This window comes from Salvelinus fontinalis, chromosome 32, assembly GCF_029448725.1.
Source record: "Salvelinus fontinalis isolate EN_2023a chromosome 32, ASM2944872v1, whole genome shotgun sequence".
NCBI classification, from domain to species: domain Eukaryota; kingdom Metazoa; phylum Chordata; class Actinopteri; order Salmoniformes; family Salmonidae; genus Salvelinus; species Salvelinus fontinalis.
The window spans coordinates 8,459,017-8,483,795 of NC_074696.1; the positions used below are offsets into that span (position 1 = coordinate 8,459,017).

The window sequence follows — 24,779 nt, forward strand, 5'->3', positions numbered from 1 at the left end:
CAGTGAATCAACGAATCAGAGTGATTTGTTAAATTATGCCTGAAACAATGAACTGAATTGCATGTATCGGGAGTCAACTGTTTAATAAATTAATACCTTTTTTCCTTCACAGGAAGAGATTTCATCTAGGAAGGACCTTGATCAACAAGACCCCTCATTGGCTGCCGTCAATGACCTTCCCCCTCCTAGCCCCGCCCCTCAGGTCCTGGAACACAAAGCTGACGAATCGAAAAGGGAGACTGTGGATGAGGAGTGACCTATGGGAGAAGAGCGTCACTAAAGTGTGGATTTTTACATATATAAGGGATTTTAAAAAAGAAAGAAAAATGACTGCTCTGAGTGACTGTTCTCCTAGAGGTCTTCAGGGGTTATGTCTGCTCTGAGTGTCTGTTCCCCTAGAGGTCTTCAGGGGTTATGTCTGCTCTGAGTGTCTGTTCCCCTAGAGGTCTTCAGGGGTTATGACTGCTCTGAGTGTCTGTTCCCCTAGAGGTCTTCAGGGGTTATGACTGCTCTGAGTGTCTGTTCCCCTAGAGGTCTTCAGGGGTTATGACTGCTCTGAGTGACTGTTCCCCTAGAGGTCTTCAGGGGTTATGACTGCTCTGAGTGTCTGTTCCCCTAGAGGTCTTCAGGGGTTATGACTGCTCTGAGTGTCTGTTCCCCTAGAGGTCTTCAGGGGTTATGACTGCTCTGAGTGTCTGTTCCCCTAGAGGTCTTCAGGGGTTATGACTGCTCTGAGTGTCTGTTCCCCTAGAGGTCTTCAGGGGTTATGTCTGCTCTGAGTGACTGTTCCCCTAGAGGTCTTCAGGGGTTATGACTGCTCTGAGTGACTGTTCCCCTAGAGGTCTTCAGGGGTTATGACTGCTCTGAGTGTCTGTTCCCCTAGAGGTCTTCAGGGGTTATGACTGCTCTGAGTGACTGTTCCCCTAGAGGTCTTCAGGGGTTATGACTGCTCTGAGTGTCTGTCCTCCTAGAGGTCTTCAGGGGCTATGACAGTCAGAGTTAATAGTGGAAAAGGGTGCTACAGGTCGCTCTGGTGCCTCTAGTGGTAGGGAGGCCACTGTATGTATACAGTAATCATGCTTTATAGTAATGGCAATATTTATCTCTATATATATATATAGTGCATTCCAAGACTGTCTTAAACGAAAGACAACTCCTTAGAAGGAAGAGGGTTGTACCGGTAAGCGGATATATCGTCCCTTCTATAAGCTAAAAGCCTTTCTTTAAAAATATGTATTTGCAATTTTTCTTTTCAAAAGGTATTGACGAGTGGTTGTGTAAAATGGAACTGTAGCGAAGTGGAGTGAGTAAGGAATGTTTTCAACCTGCAGGTCAGGTGTGTTCGATGATAAGGTGAGTCGGGTGTGTTTGGTTGAAGCGAGCGAGGCTGAGTTTGGTTGATCTCTGGTGTGACGATAGTGTTTCGATTAATAGCGTGATAATATCCGCCTTCTCTGCTAGCTTGAATGTCTGACCTGATCTTAGTAAACCTTGTTAGACTTTGGGCTCAATCTATCGATCGGGTCAAGTGATTAATCAAGTCGTCCGGTCAGTGTTAACAGTCCAACCCTGAGGGACAAACGGTATCTCAGGTAAACCCAAACATGGTGGATGAGGCTGATGAATCGTCCAATATTTCTCTGTAATAAGCTTGTTCAAATTAATGTTTCATATCATATAATAATATTGACTATTTTCTGCCAAAACATGAACACCCAGTGAGCAAAAATGGGTTAAGATGACGTCTTTTCAACTTGTTTTCTTCACTGCATTTACTGTGTATTATGTACAGTTGAAGTCGGAAGTTTACATACATCTTAGCCAAATACATTTAAATTCCGTTTTTCACAATTACTGACATTTAATCCTAGTTAAATATCCCTGTTTTAGGTCAGTTAGGATCACCACTTTATTTTAAGAATGTGAAATGTCAGAATAATAGTAGAGTGATTTATTTCATCTTTTATTTCTTTCATCACATTCCCAGTGGGTCAGAAGTTTACATACACTCAATTAGTATTTGGTAGCATTGCCTTTAAATTGTTTAACTTTGGTCCAACATTTCGGGTAGCCTTTCACAAGCTTCCCACAATAAGTTGGGTGAATTTTGGCCCATTTCTCCTGACAGCTGGTGTAACTGAGTCAGGTTTGTAGGCTTCCTTGCTCGCACACGCTTTTTCAGTTCTTCCCACCAATTTTCTATAGGATTGAGGTCCGGGCTTTGTGATTCCCACTCCAATGCCTTGACTTTGTTGTCCTTAAGCCATTTTGCCACAGCTTTGGAAGTATGCTTGGTGTTATTGTCCATTTGGAAGACCCATTTGCGACCAAGCTTTAACTTGCTGACTGATGTCTTGAGATGTTGCTTCAATATATCCACATAATTTTCCTCCCTCATGATGCCATCTATTTCATGAAGTGCACCAGTCCCTCCTGCAGCAAAGCTCCCCCACAACATGATGGTGCCACCCCCCTGCTTCACGGTTGGGATGGTGTTCTTCGGCTTGCAAGCCTCCCCCTTTTTCCTCCAAACATAACGATGGTCATTATGGCCAAACAGTTCTATTTTTGTTTCGTCAGACTAGAGGACATTTCTCCAAAAAGTACGATCTTTGTCCCCGTGTGCAGTTGCAAACCGTAGTCTGGCTTTTTCATGGCGGTTTTGGAGCAGTGGCTTCTTCCTTGCTGAGCTGCCTTTCAGGTTATGTCGATATAGGACTCGTTTTACTGTGGATATAGATACTTTTGTACCTGTTTCTTCCAGCATCTTCACAAGGTCTTTTGCAGTTGTTCTGGGATTGATTTGCACTTTGATGAACGTGGTACCTTCAGGTATTTGGAAATTGCTCCCAAGGATGAACCAGACTTTTTTTTATTTTTTGTTGTTGTCATTTTTAGTAGACGCTCTTATCCAGAGCAACTTACAGTAGAGTGCATACATTTTATTACATTTTTTACATACTGAGACAAGGATATCCCTACCGGCCAAACCCTCCCTAACCCGAACGACGCTATGCCAATTGTGCGTCGCCCCACGGACCTCACGGTTGCGGCCGGCCGGCGACAGAGCCTGGGCGCGAACCCAGCCCAGCCTGGGCGCGAACCCAGAGACTCTGGTGGCGCAGCTAGCACTGCGATGCAGTGCCCTAGACCACTGCGCCACCCGGGAGGCGGCAGACTTGTGGAAGTCTCCATTTTTTTCCCGAGGTCTTGTCTGATTTCCTTTGATTTTCCCATGATGTCAAGCAAAGAGGCCCTGAGTTTGAAGGTAGGCCTTGAAATACATCCACAGGTACACCTCCAATTGAATCAAATGATGTCAATTAGCCTATCAGAAGCTTCTAAAGCCATGACATCCTTTTCTGGAATTTTCCAAGCTGTTTAAAGGCACAGTCCACTTAATGTATGTAAACTTCTGACCCACTGGAATTGTGATACAGTGAATTATAAGTGAAATAATCTGTCTGTAAACAATTGTTGGAAAAATTACTTGTGTCACGCACAAAGTAGATGTCCTATCCAGACTTGCCAAAACTATAGTTTGTTAACAAGAAATTTGTGGAGTGGTTGAAAAACGAGTTATAATGACTCCAACCTAAGTGTATGTAAACTTCCGACTTCAACTGTATGTCTTATTTTTAATGTCAGCAAGCCAAGCTAGCCCAGGGTTCCCTTCTATATGCTTCCGTCTACTCGTCTTTCTTTGTCAATGAATGTCTCTATTAATCAAAGGAACAATATGTATTAGTAACTAATTATAATTAGTTCAATTATCTCCTTTTTTTTTTTTCTCTCTTATCAACATACATTAACCACTCAAGTCTACTATTCTCTGAAACCCAGATAAGCTAGTCTGTAGTCTACAGGTTTAATTTCTAAAAGTGTTCTAGGCGACATAAAATGTGTTGTTAATCATGACTTGTAATGTGTGTTGTGCTATAAGCACCTCTGCCCATTCTAGTGCTACTCTTTACATATGGTATGTGTGTGACTGAAAGCTGCACTTCCTGGGGATTCCCTGTTATGACATGTTTTTACCAGGAAGTGGAAGGAACAAACACACAACTCTGTTAATGTACAAGTTCATGTTCTGTCAACTCTTTGGTCAATAGGGGGGGGGGGGGGGGGGATGAAACAAAATGACATTTATGCATATGAAAAAAATATTTCTCTCTGTGTGTTTTCCCTTCTTAAAATGATCTAGACAGTGTTTAAGGAAACACTTTGTTTCCAATATGGATTGAGCTGTTCTCCCCCCTAAGCCACTGGCCCAAGGCCTTAGTAGTTGTCATTCTCTATTGGTCATGCAATGCACCAAGACATTTCTGTTATCACAGGGCCTGAATCCTAACTTTACAGACATATTCCTAACTCTGTGACCTCTCCATAAATCATACATTTAAGCAAATAGGAAAGATAAGCCTGAAAGGCAAGCTCAGACAACCCCCCTATACAAGCCCGCTGACATCCTACCTCCTCATGCCAAAGCAATGCCAAGGTACAGACGACTAGTGAGGTAGACTCATTTAGGAACCAGTAGACATGTACAGCTTACAGTGCATTTGGAAAATATTCAGACCCCTTGACTTTTCCCACATTTTGTTACATTACAGCCTTATTCTACAATGGATTTTTTTTTAAATCCCCTCATTAATCTACACACGATACCACATAATGACAAAGGAAAAATATTATTTTTTTTGATACACATTTTATTTAAAAAATAAAACTGAAATATTACATTTACATAAGTATTCAGACCCTTTTCCCAGTTCTTTGTTGAAGCACCTTTGGCAGAGATTACAGCCTTGAGTCTTTGGTATGACGCTACAAGCTTGGCACACCTGTATTTGGGGAGTTTCTCCCATTCTTCTCTGCAGATCCTCTAAAGCTCTGTGAAGTTGGACGGGGAGTGTCGCTGCACAGCTATTTTCAGGTCTCTCTAGAGATGTTCGATTGGGTTCAAGTCCGGGCTCTGGCTGGGCCATTCAAGGACATTCAGAGACTTGTCCCAAAGCCACTCCTGCATTGTCGTGGCTGTGTGGTTAGGGTCATTGTCCTGTTGAAAGGTGAACCTTCGCCCTAGTCTGAGGTCCTAATCACTCTGTAGCAGGTTTTCATCAAGGTTCTCTCTGTACTTTGCTCTGTTCATCTTTCCTTTGATCCTGACTAGTCTCCCAGTCCCTGCTGCTGAAAAACATCCCCACAGCATGATGCTGCCACCACCATGCTTCACCGTAGGGATGGTGCCAGGTTTCCTCCAGACATGACACTTGGTATTCAGGCCAAAGAGTTCAGTCTTGGTTTCATCAGACCAGAGAATCTTGTTTCTAATGCTCTGAGAGTCCTTAACTGCAAGCAGGCTGTGATGTGCCTTTTTTTACTGAGGAGTGGCTTCCGTCTGGTCACTCTACCATAAAGGCCAGATTGGTGGAGTGCTGCAGAGATGGTTGTCCTTCTGGAAGGGTCTCCCATCTCCACAGAGGAACTCTGTCAGAGTGACCTTCTCCCCGATTTGCAGCCAGCTCTAGGAAGAACCTTGGTTGTTCCAAACTTCTTCCATTTAAGAATGATGGTGGCCACTCTTCTTGGGGACCTTCAATGCTGCAGAAATGTTTTGATCCCCTTCCCCAGATCTGTGCCTCGACACAATCCTGTCTCGGCGTTCTATGGACAATACCTTTGACCTCATGACTTGGTTTTTGCTCTGACATGCACTGTCAAATGGGACCTTTTTATAGACAGGTGTGTGCCTTTCTAAATCATGTGCCATCATTTGAATTTACCACAGGTGGACTCCAATCAAGTTGTAGAAACATCTCAAGGATGATCAATGAAAACAGGATGAACCTGAGCTCAATTTTGAGTCTCGTAGCAAAGGGTCTGAATAATTATTTAAATATTTTTTTTTATATATATTTTTTTAAATAAATTAGCAAGAGTGTTCAAACCTGTGTTGTCATTATGGGGTATAGATTGATAAAAAACAAAAACAATTTAATCCATTTTAGATTGTGGAAAAAGTCAAGGTTAAAAAGTTATGTCCCCTGACTTATCCATGTTATGACACATACCACTGTTTAGGTCACCTCATTATCTTGATTTAGTTTATTGTATGGGATTTGGGAGTAGCCTCTTGATACTGACTTGATACTGGGTCCAGGGACTGTCAACCAAACAGCCGTTACGCCAAGAGATCCGAACCCCTTGATGAGGTTGTTGGGTTAAAGTCGCTGCAATATCTACTGTAACTTTAGCCAAGTAGCTGACCTGCAATATCTACTGTAACTTTAGCCAAGTAGCTGATCTGCAATATCTACTGTAACTTTAGCCAAGTAGCTGACCTGCAATATCTACTGTAACTTTAGCCAAGTAGCTGATCTGCAATATCTACTGTAACTTTAGCCAAGTAGCTGATCTGCAATATCTACTGTAACTTTAGCCAAGTAGCTGATCTGCAATATCTACTGTAACTTTAGCCAAGTAGCTGATCTGCAATATCTACTGTAACTTTAGCCAAGTAGCTGATCTGCAATATCTACTGTAACTTTAGCCAAGTAGCTGATCTGCAATATCTACTGTAACTTTAGCCAAGTAGGTGACCTGCAATATCTACTGTAACTTTAGCCAAGTAGCTGATCTGCAATATCTACTGTAACTTTAGCCAAGTAGGTGACCTGCAATATCTACTGTAACTTTAGCCAAGTAGGTGACCTGCAATATCTACTGTAACTTTAGCCAAGTAGGTGACCTGCAATATCTACTGTAACTTTAGCCAAGTAGGTGACCTGCAATATCTACAGTAACTTTTGCTAAGTCACTGACTGGCAGTATCTACAGTAACTTTTGCTAAGTCACTGACTGGCAGTATCTACAGCAACTTTTGCTAAGTCACTGACTGGCAGTATCTACAATAACTTTTGCTAAGTCACTGACCGGCAGTATCTACAGTAACTTTAGCCAAGTAGCCTGACCTCTGGGTTAGGGAGGTTATAAAGTCAGCGGATGTATACATAACATTAGCTGTTATGACTGTTTTATGACACCTCTTACGTTATTGCTATGACAGCGTTATGTAGACCGGATGATAGAGGGTCGGCGTAAAGTAGTGTTGCCCTGTTTATAACAACAGACTATGGGTCGCTACGGTAACTTTCCCCAAACTCCCCCAGGTTTTCCAGTAATCCTGGCTGTGGGAACATTCCTGAAAATTAGGAGAGCATAAACTGTAAATCCGTGAATTAGGAGAGCATAAACTGTAAATCCGTGAATTCTGCAACCGGGCTTTTTCTGTAAAACCAAGGCATATTAGGAAAGTTACTGGGATTGTGTAACCCTACTACAACCCCGTCCCCCTCGGACTGGGTCTGAAGTTGCCACTAGACAAATTATCAGGCCCGCTATAGGATCAGGATAGATTTAAATGGAGAATAAGATCATCCTAGATCAAGTTACCCACCGACACTGATATCAAGTCAGTTATGTGTCCTCCGCCATAATGTTTAATGGAAGCTAATCTGATCCTATACTCAACAAAAAATATAAACGCAACTTGCAACAATTTAAAAAGTTTTTACTGAGATACAGTTTATTGAAGGAAATCAGTCAATAGGCCCTAATCTACGGATTTCACATGACGGCAGCCGTGGATCTGGGAGGGCCAGCCAATCAGAATTCGTTTTTTCCCCAACAAAAGGGCTTTATTATAGACAGAAATACTCCTGAGAACCTCCCCTTCTTAGACGATCCCGCAGGTGAAGAAGCCGGATGTGGAGGTCCTTAGCTGACATGGTTACGTGTGGTCTGCGGTTGTGAGGCCGGTTGGATGTACCGCCAAATTCTCTAAAACAACGTTGGAGGCAGCTTATGGTAGAGAAATGAACGTTCAATTCTCTGGCAACAGCTCTGTTGGACGTTCCTGCAGTCAGCATGCCAATTCCACGCTCCCTCAAATTTGAGACATCTGTGGCATTGTGTTGTAACCAAATTACACATTTTAGATTGGCCTTTTATTGTCCCCAGCACAAGGTGCACCTGTGTAATGATCGTGCTGTTTAATCAGCTTCTTGATATGTCACCTGTCAGGTGGGTTATCTTAGCAAAGGAGAAATGCTCATTAACATGGATGTAAACTAATTTGTGCAGAAAACTTGAGCGAAATAAGCTTTTTTTGTGCGTATGGAACATTTCTGGGATCTTTTATTTCAGCTCATGAAACATGGGACCAACACTTTTACATGTTGCGTTTATATTTTAGTCACGTATAGATCTGTATTAAGGGGCTGTATGGACAGACCCTTAAAGCTCTTTTCTGTCTGCTTTTACCTGTCAACAAAAAAATTAATAAAAGAAAACAACATGTACACAAACTAGTGTTTTGGTTCCATCAGTCTGACCATGTAAAGTCCTTTAAAAACTACAGCGTGTAATTCCAGTGTAGGTTTACATAGTTCTCATATCATTACAACGCACCTGCCTGTAATAACGAGCTGCATCAAGCCTGTAACTCCTCATTTTCACCACAAGGTGGTGACATATAGTCATTCACTGTTGGCTGACATTAAAAGTTACCCTGTTAGTCTTACATCCCAGACCTAAGGCAATTGGTAACATTGTGGGAAGCACGGGGTTATGGATGATTTTAAATATGTTATTGGACCATAATCAGATATGGCTTATTAACCTATACGGACCAAATCATGATGATCCACAGGTCTTTGAAAATATCATAATTTATCAACCCTACAGGCAATACAAGACTCTATTATTATAATACTGTTTTTAAAATACCTCAATGGACTGAAAAGGAAATAGCACTACAAACTATCACCCTCGTGCTCTTAAGGAAATCATGAATGTCATGGATATGCACTGCTCAAAAAAATAAAGGGAACACATAAACAACACAATGTAACTCCAAGTCAATCACACTTCTGTGAAATCAAACTGTCCACTTAGGAAGCAACACTGATTGACAATAAATTGCACATGCTGTTGTGCAAATGCAATAGACAAAAGGAGGAAATTATAGGCAATTAGCAAGACACCCCCAATAAAGGAGTGATTCTGCAGGTGGTGACCACAGACCAATTCTCAGTTCCTATGCTTCCTGGCTGAAGTTTTTGGTCAGTTTTGAATGCTGGCGGTGCTTTCACTCTAGTGGTAGCATGAGACGGAGTCTACAACCCACACAAGTGGCTCAGGTAGTGCAGCTCATCCAGGATGGCACATCAATGCGAGCTGTGGCAAAAAGGTTTGCTGTGTCTGTCAGCGTAGTGTCCAGAGCATGGAGGCGCTACCAGGAGATAGGCCAGTACATCAGGAGACGTGGAGGAGGCCGTAGGAGGGCAACAACCCAGCAGCAGGACACACCCCTCTCAACTCACATGACGAACCACATGTCTTAGAAACTTCACAAAGGGCTTTTTACTTGAAATAGGAGTATCCCATCCAGATAGAATTAGCTATAAATTATCGTTCAGTTTGGTATCTTTAGACGAGATTCTGATCTCGTTCTTGGTACCACTTAGGACCAAAACATTACCTCATCCAATGGCATATATCAATTGTCAATTCTAGATACGCCCATCTCAAATACACTCCCTCTTCTCCCCACTCCTGGAGAAGCTCACTAAGGGGAGTGGACCTCTAGGGCATATACTATGAAAGATAAGTTCAACATCAGAAGAGGTGGTATAATGGTTCCAGACACTGCTATACTCCCCCCCCAATGGGAAAAGAGGGGGTGACTGGATTACAGACATAGTGGAGCCCTTCACATGGTTTCACAGATGTTTCGCATATTACCAGACATGTAAAAGACAAGCCTGACCTCTCCCCTCTCTGGGCCCCAAGTGACTTTTCCCTAGAGGAGAAAGGAAAATGCAACTGCCAACAGTATAGTCCAAAAGAAGACATTCTAATGACAAGTATAAAGATAAATAAAACATATTATTTATATATGTTACTTAACTAATTCTGATTCAGCTACGACAACCATGACGGACCCTCCACCGCCAAATCGATCCCGCTCCAGAGTACAGGCCTCGGTGTAACGCTCATTCCTTTGACGATAAATGCGAATCCGATCATCACTCCTGGTGAGGCAAAACCGCTACTCGTCAGTGATGAGCACTTTTTACCAGTCCTGTCTGGTCCAGCGACGGTGGGTTTGTGCCCAAAGGCGACATTGTTGCCAGTGATGTCTGGGGAGGACCTGCCTTACTACAGGCCTACAAGCCCTCAGTCCAGCCTCTCTCAGACTATTGCGGACAGTCTGAGCACTGATGGAGGAATTGTGCGTTCCTGGTGTAACTCGGAGGAACTTCTGGATGCAATTGTTTTTATATATATTTTTTATTTTACCTTTATTTAACCAGGTAGGCAAGTTGAGAACAAGTTCTCATTTCAGATTTGCGACCTGGCCAAGATAAAGCAAAGCAGTTTGACACATACAACAACACATAGTTACACATGGAGTAGAACAAACATACAGTCAATAATACAGTAGAAAAATAAGTCTATATACAATGTGAGCAAATGAGGTGAGATAAGGGAGGTAAAGGCAAAAAAAGACCATGGTTGCGAAGTAAATACAATATAGCAAGTAAAACACTGGCATGGTAGATTTGCCGTGGAAGAATGTACAAAGTAGAGATAGAAATAATGGGGTGAAAATAATAATAATAATTACCTAGAAGGGTCTTGTAGATGACCTGAAGCCAGTGGGTTTGGCGACGAGTATGAAGCGAGGGCCAGCCAACAAGAGCATACAGGTCACAGTGGTGGGTAGAATATGGGGCTTTGGTGACAAAACAGATGGCACTGTGATAGACTGCATCCAATTTATTGAGTAGGGTTTTGGAGGCTGTTTTGTAAATGACATCACCGAAGTCGAGGATCGATAGGATGGTTAGTTTTACGAGGGTATGTTTGGCAGCATGAGTGAAGGATGCTTTGTTTGTGAAATAGGAAGCCAATTCTAGATTTAACTTTGGATTGGAGATGTTTGATGTGAGTCTGGAAGGAGAGTTTACAGTCTAACCAGACACCTAGGTATTTGTAGTTGTCCACATATTCTAAGTCACAACGGTCCAGACTAGTGATGCTGGACGGGCGGGCAGGTGCGGGCAGCGATCGGTTGAAGAGCATGCATTTAGTTTTACTTGTATTTAAGAGCAGTTGGAGGCCACGGAAGGAGAGTTGTATGGCATTGAAGCTCGTCTGGAGGGTTGTTAACACAGTGTCCAAAGAAAAAATACACATATTGATTTTGTGAGATTTGATTTTGAGTGACATTGACAATGTTAATAAAAATAGATGTGTAATTTTTTTGTAGTAAATGTTTAGGCAATAATTAAAAGGATTCCACCCTGTTCACTGTAAAACATATGGAAATGTGTTTGAATTATAGCAGACAAAGAACTGTGGCAGACAACTAATGACCACTGTGAATCTGATAGCAGGGAACGAGGTCTTCCCACTCAGAGAGAGGGGAAACCGTTGGGCTTGCAATAGATGGGGTAACATATGGCAGGATATGATAAGCAATGTATTGGTCTGGATTATTCTTGTATACAATTGATGTATCAGTGTGTATTATTTAGTCATTGAGGGTGGATTGTTAGGTGAGAATTATCGGTTAATTGAATGATTAGAATATTCCGCCCTGAAACATATAATTGTATGGAAGTGATTAGAATGTATAACATCATAATCAATAAATGTGTAGTCCTAGTCAGAATGAGGGTAAAGACAGCATGTCTTTATGGTATTATAAACACAGACTGTCTGAGCTCGGTGCCGACCTGACTAGAGATTAGGAGAGAACAGGGAGTATGACTCAAGGACAAGGTCACTAATCTCTGGCAGCTGGGTAGCAGGGCGTGTGTGTGTGTGTGTGTGTGTGTGTGTGTGTGTGTGTGTGTGTGTGTGTGTGTGTGTGTGTGTGTGTGTGTGTGTGTGTGTGTGTGTGTGTGTGTGTGTGTGTGTGTGTGTGTGTGTGTGTGTGTGTGTGTGTGTGTCTGTGTGTGTGTCTGTGTGTGTGTGTGTGTGTGTCTGTGTGTGTGGTTGTGTGAATGTGTGGGCGTGAGAAGTCAGTATAAAATGAATTGTTTTGTATTCCTGACTTTAGAACGTTCCGTGAATAAACCTTTTTGACTATTTTAGCTGGGCCTCCTTCTGTTTCATTCGACCAGGATCTTACAAATTCTGGTTTGCAGACTGAGTAATATATTTAAATTGGGTTATGAACCTGGGCAACGATCGGTTGAAGAGCATGCATTTAGTTTTACTTGTATTTAAGAGCAGTTGGAGGACACGGAAGGAGAGTTGTATGGCATCGAAGCTCGTCTGGAGGGTTGTTAACACAGTGTCCAAAGAGGGGCCAGAAGTATATAGAATGGTTTTGTCTGCGTAGAGGTGGATCAGAGACTCACCAGCAGCAAGAGCGACATCATTGATGTATACAGAGAAGAGAGTCGGCCCGAGAATTGAACCCTGTGGCACCCCCATAGAGACTGCCAGAGGCCCGGACAACAGGCCCTCCAATTTGACACACTGAACTCTATCAGAGAAGTAGTTGGTGAACTAGGTTAGGCAATCATTTGAGAAACTAAGGCTATCGAGTCTGAGGATGTGGTGATTGACAGAGTCGAAAGCCTTGGCCAGGTCAATGAATACGGCTGCACAGTATTGTTTCTTATCGATGGCGGTTAAGGTATCGTTTAGGACCTTGAGCGTGGCTGAGGTGCACCCATGACCAGCTCTGAAACCAGATTGCACAGCGGAGAAGGTGCGGTGGGATTCAAAATGGTCGGTAATCTGTTAACTTGGCTTTCAAAGACCTTAGAATGTCAGGGTAGGATAGATATAGGTCTGTAACAGTTTGGGTCTAGAGTGTCCCCCCCTGTGAAGAGGGGGATGACCGCAGCTGCTTTCCAATCTTTGGGAATCTCAGACGACAAGAAAGAGAGGTTGAAAAGGCTAGTAATAGGGGTTGCAACAATTTCGGCAGAGCATTTTGGAAAGAAAGGGTCTAGATTCTATAGCCCGGCTGATTTGTAGGGGTCCAGATTTTGCAGCTCTTTCAGAACATCAGCTGACTGGATTTGGGAGATTTGGGAGAAGGAGAAATGGGCAAGGCTTGGGCGAGTTGCTGTGGGGGGTGCAGTGCTGTTGACCGGGTTAGGGTTAGCCGGGTGGAAAGCATGGCCAGCCGTAGAAAAATGCTTATTGAAATTCTCAATTATAGTGCCTTTATCGGTGGTGACATAGTTTCCTATCCTCAGTGCAGTGGGCAGCTGGGAGGAGGTGTTCTTAAAGCCTTTAAGTCTGGGAAATTTCCAGGGCTGGATGGACCAGTTGAGGTATACCAAACCTTTTTTAATATACTCAGAGGACCGTTATTACCATGTTTTAACTAGGGATGCTCCGATATGTTTTTGGTCGATACCGATATAATATTTTCCTGGCCTCACCCGAAAAAATGATACCGATAACCGCATTTTACATTTTAGCTGCCTTTTAAGCATTATAGTACAATTAAATAGTTCCAGAATGTATCACATCCGGCCGTGATTGGAAGTCCCATAGGGCGATGCACAATTGGCCCAGCGTAGTCCGGGTTTGGCCGGGGTAGGCCGTCATTGTAAATAAGAATTTGTTCTTAACTATTATTTAAATAAAGGTTACACACACCACACCACACTGACAACAAAGTTATTCTGTTGGCATTTACGTATGTGCCCGTATGTCCCCGTATGTCCCCGTATGTCCCCGTATGTCCCCATTACCAGTAAAACATAATCAAAACCTATTTCTTTCACTTGCTGTGCTGTTTCATTGTTTATTTGTTCAGTCGTTTCATTCTCAACCAGGATTTCGATGAAACGCCGTTTGGGTCTTTGCGTGTCAAAAAAGATATACGTTAAAAAGCACTATTTGACGAGTCAAATAAGCTTGATGACCAATCAGGACCTGAATATGTCTGCAGGTCACATAATAATTGAATGAATAATTGAACACGTTCATAAATGTTTTTCTTCGTTTTTATACATTGATTACACTATCACTCGTATTTCATATGTCACAACGATTCATCGATACATATGCTATGATGCTGGTAAAGTTGTCTCGTGCACCTACAGTGTTGGTCATTAGAAAAACTAGCTCATGGATGCAAACAAAGTTCTTTCCCAAAAACATAGTAAAACGACATCTGTTTCAGTAGCTATAGTTAGCTAGCTGACCCTAGCCCCCCGACACAAACTACCCCCAAAACATAGCAAAACGACAATATAGTTAGCTAGCTGACCCTAGCCCCCCGACACAAACTACCCCCAAAACATAGCAAAACGACAATATAGTTAGCTAGCTGACCCTAGCCCCCCGAAACAAACTACCCCCAAAACATAGCAAAACGACAATATAGTTAGCTAGCTGACCCTAGCCCCCCGACACAAACTACCCCCAAAACATAGCAAAACGACAATATAGTTAGCTAGCTGACCCTAGCCCCCCGACACATAAACTACCCCCAAAACATAGCAAAACGACAATATAGTTAGCTAGCTGACCCTAGCCCCCCCCGACACATAAACTACCCCCAAAACATAGCAAAACGACAATATAGTTAGCTAGCTGACCCTAGCCCCCCGACACATAAACTACCCCCAAAACATAGCAAAACAACAATATAGTTAGCTAGCTGACCCTAGCCCCCCGACACATAAACTACCCCCAAAACATAGCAAAACGACAATATAGTTAGCTAGCTGACCCTAGCCCCCCGACACATAAACTACCCCCAAAACATAGCAAAACGACAATATAGTTAGCTAGCTGACCCTAGCCCCCCGACACATAAACTACCCCCAAAACATAGCAAAACGACAATATAGTTAGCTAGCTGACCCTAGCCCCCCGACACATAAACTACCCCCAAAACATAGCAAAACGACAATATAGTTAGCTAGCTGACCCTAGCCCCCCAACACATAAACTACCCCCAAAACATAGCAAAACGACAATATAGTTAGCTAGCTGACCCTAGCCCCCCCGACACACACTACCCCCAAAACATAGTAAAACTACAATATAGTTAGCTAGCTGACCCTAGCCCCCCGACACACACTACCCCCAAAACATAGTAAAACTACAATATAGTTAGCTAGCTGACCCTAGCCCCCCGACACACACTACCCCCAAAACATAGTAAAACTACAATATAGTTAGCTAGCTGACCCTAGCCCCCCGACACAAACTACCCCCAAAACATAGCAAAACGACAATATAGTTAGCTAGCTGACCCTAGCCCGCCGACACAAGCTACCCCCAAAACATAGCAAAACGACAATATAGTTAGCTAGCTGACTATATAGCTGGGTGTCATCCTAGCTATAGCCTGGGAGACTATTGTCTGGCTAAAGCCAGGGAGAGACTATCGTCTGGCTTAAGCCAGGGAGACTATTGTCTGGCTAAAGCCAGGGAGACTATTGTCTGGCTAAAGCCAGGGAGAGACTATCGTCTGGCTTAAGCCAGGGAGACTATTGTCTGGCTAAAGCCTGCGAGAGACTATCGTCTGGCTTAAGCAAGGGAGAGACTAGTGTCTGGCTAAAGCCAGGGAGACTATTGTCTGGCAACGAACTGCCCTTGCTGTCTCTCCAGGGCCGGTTCCCCTCTCTCCACTGGGATTCTCTGCCTCTAACCCTGTTACTGGGGCTGAGTCACTGGCTTGCTGGTGCTCTTTCATGCCGTCCCTAGGAGGGGTGCGTCACTTGAGTGGGTTGAGTTACTGACGTGAACTTCCTGTCTGGGTTGGCGCCCCCCCTTGGTTGTGCTGTGATGGAGACCTTTGTGGGCTATACTCGGCCTTGTCTCAGGATTGTAAGTTGGTGGTTGAGGATATCCCTCTAGTGGTGTGGGGGCTGTGCTTTGGCAGAGTGGGTGGGGTTATATCCTTCCTGTTTGGCCCTGTCCGGGGGTTTCTTCGGATGGGGCCACAGTGTCTCCTGACCGCTCCTGTCTCAGCCTCCAGTATTTATGCTGCAGTAGTTTATGTGTCGGGGGGCTAGGGTCTGTTGGTTATACCTGGAATACTTCTCCTGTCTTATCCAGTGTCCTGTGTGAATTTAAGTATGCTCTCTCTAATTCTCTCGTTCTCTCTTTCTCTCTGAGAACCTGAGCCCTAGGACCATACGTCAGGACTACCGGGCATGCTGACACCTTGCTGTCCCCAGTCCGCCCGGCCTTGCTGTTATTCCAGTTTCAACTGTTTCTGCCTGCGGTTACGAAACCCCTACCTGTCCCAGACCTGCTGTTTTCAACTCTTAATGATCGGCTATGAAAAGCCAACTGAGATTTATTTCTGATTATTATTTGACCATGCTTGTCATTTATGAACATTTTGAAAATCTTGGCTCTCTCTAATTTTCTCCTCTCTTTCTCTCGGAGGACCTGAGCCCTAGGACCATACGTCGGGACTACCGGCCGTGGTGACTCCTTGCTGCCCCCAGTCCGCCTGGCCTTGCTGCTATTCCAGTTTCAACTCTTCTGCCTGCGGTTATGGAACCCCTACCTGTCCCAGACCTGCTGTTTTCAACTCTTAATGATCGGCTATGAAAAGCCAACTGAGATTTATTCCTGATTATTATTTGACCATGCTTGTCATTTATGAACATTTTGAAAATCTTGGCTCTCTCTAATTTTCTCCTTCTCTCTTTCTTTCTCTCGGAGGACCTGGGCCCTAGGACCATGCATCGGGACTGCCGCCCGTGGTGACTCCTTGCTGTCCCCAGTCCGCCTGGCCTTGCTGCTATTCCAGTTTCAGCTGTTCTGCCTGCGGTTATGGAACCGCCACCTGTCCCAGACCTGTTGTTTTTCAACTCTTAATGATCAGCTATGAAAAGCCAACTGAAAATTATTCATGATTATTATTTGACCATGCTTGTCACTTATGAACATTTTTGAACATCTTGGCATAGTTCTGTTATAATCTCCACCCGGCACAGCCAGAAGAGGACTGGCCACCCCTCATAGCCTGGTTCCTCTCTAGGTTTCTTCCTAGGTTTTGGCCTTTCTAGGGAGTTTTTCCTAGCCACCGTGCTTCTACACCTGCATTCTAGCTGTTTGGGGTTTTAGGCTGGGTTTCTGTACAGCACTTCGAGATATTATCTGATGTACGAAGGGCTATATAAAATAAAATTGATTGATTGATTGATTGATAAAGTCAGGGAGAGACTATCGTCTGGCTTAGGCCAGGGAGACTATTGTCTGGCTAAAGCCACGGAGTCTATTGTCTGGCTAAAGCCAGGGAGACTGTTGTCTGGCTAAAGCCAGGGAGAGACTATTGTCTGGCTAAAGTCAGGGAGACTATTGTCTGGCTAAAGCCAGGGAGAGACTATTGTCTGGCTAAAGCCAGGGAGACTATTGTCTGGCTAAAGCCAATGAGACTGTTGTCTGGCTAAAGCCTGGGAGAGACTATCGTCTGCTTAAGCCAGGGAGACTATTGTCTGGCTAAAGCCAGGGAGAGACTATCGTCTGGCTTAAGCCAGGGAGAGACTATCGTCTGGCTTAAGCCAGGGAGAGACTATCGTCTGGCTTAAGCCAGGGAGAGACTATCGTCTGGTTTAAGCCAGGGAGAGACTATCGTCTGGCTTAAGCCAGGGAGAGACTATTGTCTGGCTTAAGCCAGTGAGAGACTATCGTCTGGCTAAAGCCTGGGAGAGACTATCGTCTGGCTAAAGCCTGGGAGAGACTATCGTCTGGCTTAAGCAAGGGAGAGACTAGTGTCTGGCTAAAGGAGACTATTGTCTGGCTAAAGCCAGGGAGACTATTGTCTGGCTAAAGCCAAGGAGACTATTGTCTGGCTAAAGCCAGGGAGAGACTATTGTCTGGCTAAAGTCAGGGAGACTATTGTCTGGCTAAAGCATGGGAGAATATTGTCTGGCTATAGCCAGGGAGACTATTGTCTGGCTAAAGCCAGGGAGACTATTGTCTGGCTAAAGCCAGGGAGACTATTGTCTGGCTAAAGCCAGGGAGACTATTGTCTGGCTAAAGCCTGGGAGAATATTGTCTGGCTAAAGCCTGGGAGACTATTGTCTGGCTAAAGCCTGGGAGACTATTGTCTGGCTAAAGCCTGGGAGACTATTGTCTGGCTAAAGCCTGGGAGACTATTGTCTGGCTGACGCCTGGGAGAGACTATTGTCTGGCTAAAGCCAAGGAGACTATTGTCTGGCTAAAGCCAGGGAGACTATTGTCTGGCTAAAGCCAAGGAGACTATTGTCTGGCTATAGCCAAGGAGACTATTGTCTGGCTATAGCCTGGGAGACTATTGTCTGGCTAAAGCCAGGGAGACTATTGTCTGGCTAAAGCCAAGGAGACTATTGTCTGGCTAAAGCCTGGGAGACTATTGTCTGGCTAAAGCCAAGGAGACTATTGTCTGGCTAAAGCCAGGGAGACTATTGTCTGGCTAAAGCCAAGGAGACTATTGTCTGGCTATAGCCAAGGAGACTATTGTCTGGCTATAGCCTGGGAGACTATTGTCTGGCTAAAGCCAGGGAGACTATTGTCTGGCTAAAGCCAAGGAGACTATTGTCTGGCTAAAGCCTGGGAGACTATTGTCTGGCTAAAGCCAAGGAGACTATTGTCTGGCTAAAGCCAGGGAGAGACTATTGTCTGGCTAAAGCCAGGGAGAGACTATTGTCTGGCTAAAGCCAGGGAGAGACTATTGTCTGGCTAAAGCCAGGGAGACTATTGTCTGTCTAAAGCCAAGTCAGACACTCATTACTGTTGTTTTGCTGACGTCAGGCTGACTGTATTACATTGTCTGGTTTCAGGTTGAGACAGTATAAGGACCTGTAAGACTGAAACAACACTAATCCAGTGGCCTAGTTACAGTTATGACATAAATGGTATTGAAAAGCCGATTAGTAAGAATGTCTCACCCCATGTTCAAAAAATTTGCCCTTTTTCCCTTTATTCAGATTACAACCTCTCGCTTTCGGCTATTTGAAAATAAAATAATCTCCAAAATATCGCTCTTTTTCAAGGTTGATTGCATTTTCAGTTTAATCCACCAGAAAATAATAACCACCAGATTACATTACATATTTATTACAATAAATATTATGCTTAAACACAAATATACAAATGTATTATATAATAAAAAGAAAAAAGGGTATCATCATAAATAGTGGTTATTTCACACATGTAACTAACTAACAAACAAACAAACTAACTAACAAAAACAAATGGAAATATCTGCTCTACTCAAAAATGGAACCAATTTCTGCAAAAATGGAGGGGGGAAAAGTAAGGAACTTTACTGTCGGCATTAAAGACTAAAATTGGCTAAAGATAATTGTGATTAATAAAAAGCATACCAATTTCAATTAAAGACCAAAAAAGTGACAGCTGTGCAATATGGATTGCAAAATTGTTGGGACGAAATTTTCAATGTGCAAATTTCATGGCACACGGTTTATGAACTGATACACATATGCTGATATGATGGCTGAAGAATCGCAATATTTACCTGGAGCCAACTCTGCAAATAGCCCTGCTGGGTGATTTAAAAAGTCAATTGAAATAATAGTATAATGCTCTTAGCAAAAATATTTATCTTTAATTTACAATATGTAGAATCTATGAGAATAGAAAGGTTCAGAACTTGTGAAACATCACAGTGGAAAAATATACGTCAAATAGAAATCAAAACTGGTGGTGGTGTTAGGAGATAGATGGGAGGGGTTGAGGGGAGCTGAAGGATGGGACTGGATGGTGTTCAGAGATAGATGGGAGGGGTTGAGGGGAGCTGAAGGATGGGACTGGATGGTGTTCAGAGATAGATGGGAGGGGTTGAGGGGAGCTGAAGGATGGGACTGGATGGTGTTCAGAGATAGATGGAAGGGGTTGAGGGGAGCTGAAGGATGGGACTGGATGGTGTTCAGAGATAGATGGGAGGGGTTGAGGAGAGCTGAAGGATGGGACTGGATGGTGGTCAGAGATAGATGGGAGGGGTTGAGGGGAGCTGAAGGATGGGACTGGATGGTGTTCAGAGATAGATGGGAGGGGTTGAGGGGAGCTGAAGGATGGGACTGGATGGTGTTCAGAGATAGATGGAAGGGGTTGAGGGGAGCTGAAGGATGGGACTGGATGGTGTTCAGAGATAGATGGGAGGGGTTGAGGGGAGCTGAAGGATGGGACTGGATGGTGTTAGGAGATAGATGGGAGGGGTTGAGGGGAGCTGAAGGATGGGACTGGATGGTGTTCAGAGATAGATGGGAGGGGTTGAGTGGAGCTGAAGGATGGGACTGGATGGTGTTCAGAGATAGATGGGAGGGGTTGAGTGGAGCTGAAGGATGGGACAAAAGATAACTATTTTAAACTATACAGTGTCTGTAAAATGTATATAGAATGTATAAACTGGAAGTAGAAGCCTAAGAATTGCTGTCCATTAGTTTACTTTAATTAGGTAAGCGATGGTAGGGTTAAGGGAAAATAATCAAACAATGATCAACAACCAATTTGAAGGAGATTTGAAGAATTGTAAAAAATAATAAATGGACAAATATTGTACAATACAGGTGTGCCCCTTGACTTTTTCTACATTTTGTTACGTTACAGCCTTATTCTGAAATTGATTTGTCTCTGATTGGGAGCCATATTTAGGCAGCCATAGTCATTAGGTAGGTTGTGGGTGATTGTCTATGTGTAAACCTGCCACTTATTTGTCTTGTATAGCTTCACGGTCGTTCGGTTTGTTGTTTTGTTTAGTTTGTTTTAGTGTTCTAAGTCTTTCTTAAATTAATACAAATATGTATTTATATCACGCTGCGCCTTGGTCCTCTCTTTCACCTAAAGACGATCGTGACACCTTTAGCAGTGATTACAGCCTCGAGTCTTCTTGGGTATTACGTAACAAGCTTGACACACCTATATTTGGGGAGTTTCTCACATTCTTTTCTGGAGATCCTCTCAAGTTCTTTCAGGTTGGATGGGGAGCGTAGCGGCACAGATATTTTCAGGTCTCTCCAGAGATGTTTGATCGGGTTCAAGTCTGGGCTCTGGCTGGGCCACTAAAAGACATTCAGAGGCTTGTCCCGAAGCCACTCTTGCATTGTCTTGGCTGTGTCCTTAGGGTCGTTGTACTGCTGGAAGGGGAACCTTCGCCCCAGTCTGAGGTCCTGAGCACCCTGGAGCAGGTTTCATCAAGGATCTCTCTGTACTTTGCTCCATTCATCTTTCCCCCAATCCTAACTAGTCTCTCAGTCCCTGCCGCTGAAAAACATCACCACAGACTGATGCTGCCACCACCATGCTTCACTGTAGGGATGGTGCCAGGTTTCCTCCAGATGTGACACTTGGCATTCAGACCAAAGAGTTCACTCTTGGTTTCATCGGACCAGAGAATCTTGTTTCTCATGGTCTGAGAGTTTTTATGTGCCTTTCGGCAAGCTCCAAGCGGGATGTCATGTGCCTTTTACTGAGTGGCTTCCGTCTGGCTACGCTACCATAAAGGCCTGATTGGTGGAGTGCTGCAGAGATGGTTGTCCTTCTGGGAGGTTCTCCCATCTCCACAGAGGAACTCTGGAACTCTGTCAGAGTTACCATCGGGTTCTTGATCACCTCCCTGACCAAGGCCCTTCTCCCGATTGCTCAGTTTGGCCGGGCGTCCAGCTCTAGGAAGGGTCTTGGTGGTTCCAAACTTCTTCCATTCAAGAATGATGGAAGCCCCTGGGTTATTGGGGACCTTGAATGCTGCAGAAATGTTTTGTTACCCTTCCTCAGATCTGTGCCTCGACACAATCTTGTCTCGGAGCTCTACGGACAATTCCTCATGGCTTGGTTTTTACTTTGACATGCACTGTCAACTGTGGGACCTCATATAGACAAGTGTGTGCCTTTCCAACTCATGTCCAATCAATTGAATTTACCACAGGTGGACTCCCATCAAGTTGTAGAAACATCTCAAGGATGATCAATGGAAACCAGATGCATGTGAGCTCAATTTCCAGTCTCGTAGCAAAGGGTCTGAATACTTAAGTAAAAAAAAGCTTTTTATTTTATTTTTAATACATTTGCCAAAATTTCTTAACCTGTTTTTACTTTGTCATTATGGGATATTGTGTGTAGATTGATGAGGAAAATCAGGCTGTAACGTAACAAAATGTGGAAAAAGTCAAGGGGTTTGAATACTTTGAATGCACTTTACACAGGAAAATAAATGTCTAAGAACACGAATCGTGTCAAACGGTAAATGGCTTTTGCCACTCATTTCCCATAAACACTGTTCTGAATTGTTGTTAGTGGCCCCTCCCACCAAATCTGTCAGATTGTTTTCCCCTCGGGTCTGTAATGAGACCGTCTCTCAATAGAAGCTTTGTGTCTGGTTCCCTCTCCAGTAATCTGACCCAGTGATAACATGTTGGGCAATGTCGAGAAGAAAGAGTCATTTAATGTTACCACCACCTAATGAAACTGTGATTCATTGTTACTGACAGACTGGATTTCCAGCATTCTCAGCTCCAGGAAGGATGTTACCATGCGACTACTAGACCAGAAACACACGTTGGACTTGGCAGAGAATGAACAATGAGTCTCTCAAACTTCATGTACTGGGCTTGGAGGTGAGACGTACGAATCGCAGTTGGATGTCCTTGCCTCTAGAGGACCAGTGTTCTTGTCACAAGTTTGTTTACGCACAGTTATCTCTGTCCTATTTTGTGATTTAGATGTGGCTTTCCATGTCCGTTGGCGTCGTAAGTAAAGGAATATGAGGAAAATCGCCAAGCCTCCAGCAGGGATGACCAACATCAGCAGTGTAGATCTGTCTCTGGGACAGTCGGCATGGATTCTGCTGCTTGACTCTGTTGACCCAAAAGAACAAATGAGAAACATTTGGCAAAATTATTAAACACACTCAGTATATATCTACCCTGAAGAAGGTAGCGATATAATATGTCATTATTAAAACACACCCGGTATATACACTACCGTTCAAAAGTTCGGGGTCACTTAGAAATGTCCTTGTTTTTTGAAAGAACTGCAATTTTTTTGGTGATATCGATTTTTTATTTTTTCTGTCCATTAAAATAACATCAAATTGATCAGGAATACAGTGAAGACATTGTTAATGTTGTGAATGACTATTGTAGCTGGGAAAATTTAAAAAAAAATATATATATATATGGAATATCTACATAGGCGTAGAGGCCCATTATCATCAATCATCACTCCTGTTTTCCAATGGCACGTTGTGGTAGCTAATCCAAGTTTATCATTTTAAAAGGCTAATTTATCATTAGAAAACCCTTTTGCAATTATGTTAGCACAGCTGAAAACTGTTGTCCTGATTTAAAGAAACAATAAAACTGGCCTTCTTTAGACTAATTGAGTATATGGAACATCAGCATTTGTGGGTTCGTTTACAGGATCAAAATGGCCAGAAACAAAGAACTTTCTTCTGAAACTCGTCAGTCTATTCTTGTTCTGAGAAATTAAAGCTATTCCATGCGAGAAACTGAAGATCTCGTACAAAGCTGTATAATACTCCCTTCACAGAACAGCGCAAACTGTCTCTAACCAGAATAGAAAGAGGAGTGGGAGGCAACGGTGCACAACTGAGCAAGTGGACAAGTACATTAGAGTGTCTAGTTTGAGAAACAGACGCCTCAAAAGTCCTCAACTGGCAGCTTCATTAAATAGTACTCGCAAAACACCAGTCTCAACATCAACAGTGAAGAGGAGACTCCAGGATGCTGGCCTTCTAGGCAGAGTTCCTCTGTCCAGTGTCTGTGTTCTTTTGCCCGTCTTAATCTTTTATTTTTATTGGCCAGTCTGAGATATGGCTTTTTCTTTGCAACTCTGCCTAGAAGGCCAGCGTCCCAGAGGAAACTTTTCAGACCTCATTACTTTTCCCACATTTAGTTATGTTAGACTTATTCTAAAATGAATTAACTAGGTTTTTTTTTCTCATCTACACACAATACCCAAAATGACGAAGCAAAAACAAGTTTATTTTTGCACAATTATAAAATAAAAAAAAACAGGAAATATCAGATTTACATATGTATTCAGACCCTTTACTCAGTACTTTGTTGAAGCACCTTTAGCAGCGATTACAGCCTTGAGTCTTCTTAGGTATGATCCTACATGTTTGGCACACATATATTTGGGGAGTTTCTCCCATTCTTATCTGCAGAACCTCTCAAGCTTTGTCAAGCTCTGTAAGTTTAAGAGCATTCCACACCTTTGGGCTCCCAAGTGACGCAGCGGTCTAAGGCACTGTATCTCAGTGATTGAGGCATCACTACAGACACCCTGGTTCGATTCCAGGCTGTATCACAACAGGCCGTGATTCGGAGTCCCATAGGGCGGCACACAATTGGCCCTGCGTCTTTTGTAAATAAGAATTGTAAATAAGAATTTGTTCTTAACTGACTTGCCTAGTTAAATAAAAGTTAAAATAAAATAAAGAAATAATTTTCAAAATTCTTCAAGCTCTGTCAAATTGGTGGTTGATCGTTGCTAGACAACTATTTTCAGGTCTTGCCATAGATTTTCAAGTAGATTTAAGTTAAAACTGTAACTCAGAACATTCACTGTGTTCTTAGTAATCAACTCCAGTGCAGATTTGGCCTTATTATTTTGTGTTATTGTGAAATGTGAATTCATCACCCAGTATCTGGTGGAAAGCTGAACTGAATCAGGTTTTCATCTAGGACTTTTCCTGTGCTTAGATCCATTCCCCCCCCCCCCCCCCCGCCAGTCCTTAATGA

At 43.3% G+C, this 24,779-nt stretch overlaps 2 protein-coding genes across 4 annotated transcripts in view; one reads left to right on the plus strand and one right to left on the minus strand.

The window, feature by feature from the left end:
- Window positions 1-14,943, plus strand: part of LOC129830681 (homeobox-containing protein 1-like) — a 47,941-nt gene extending 32,998 nt beyond the window's left edge. For all 3 annotated transcript variants that reach the window (XM_055893285.1, XM_055893286.1, XM_055893287.1), the window contains one exon: window positions 113-14,943. In XM_055893285.1, the coding sequence (XP_055749260.1) occupies window positions 113-256 (144 nt within the window). In that variant the 3' untranslated portion in view covers window positions 257-14,943. The remainder of the gene's footprint in view (window positions 1-112) is intronic.
- Window positions 14,944-20,378: 5,435 nt separating this feature from the next.
- LOC129830685 (CD276 antigen-like) overlaps window positions 20,379-24,779 on the minus strand; it is a 36,292-nt gene continuing 31,891 nt past the window's right edge. The window contains exon 4 of the mRNA XM_055893288.1: window positions 20,379-22,868. Within this exon, the coding sequence (XP_055749263.1) occupies window positions 22,603-22,868 (266 nt within the window). The 3' untranslated portion in view covers window positions 20,379-22,602. The remainder of the gene's footprint in view (window positions 22,869-24,779) is intronic.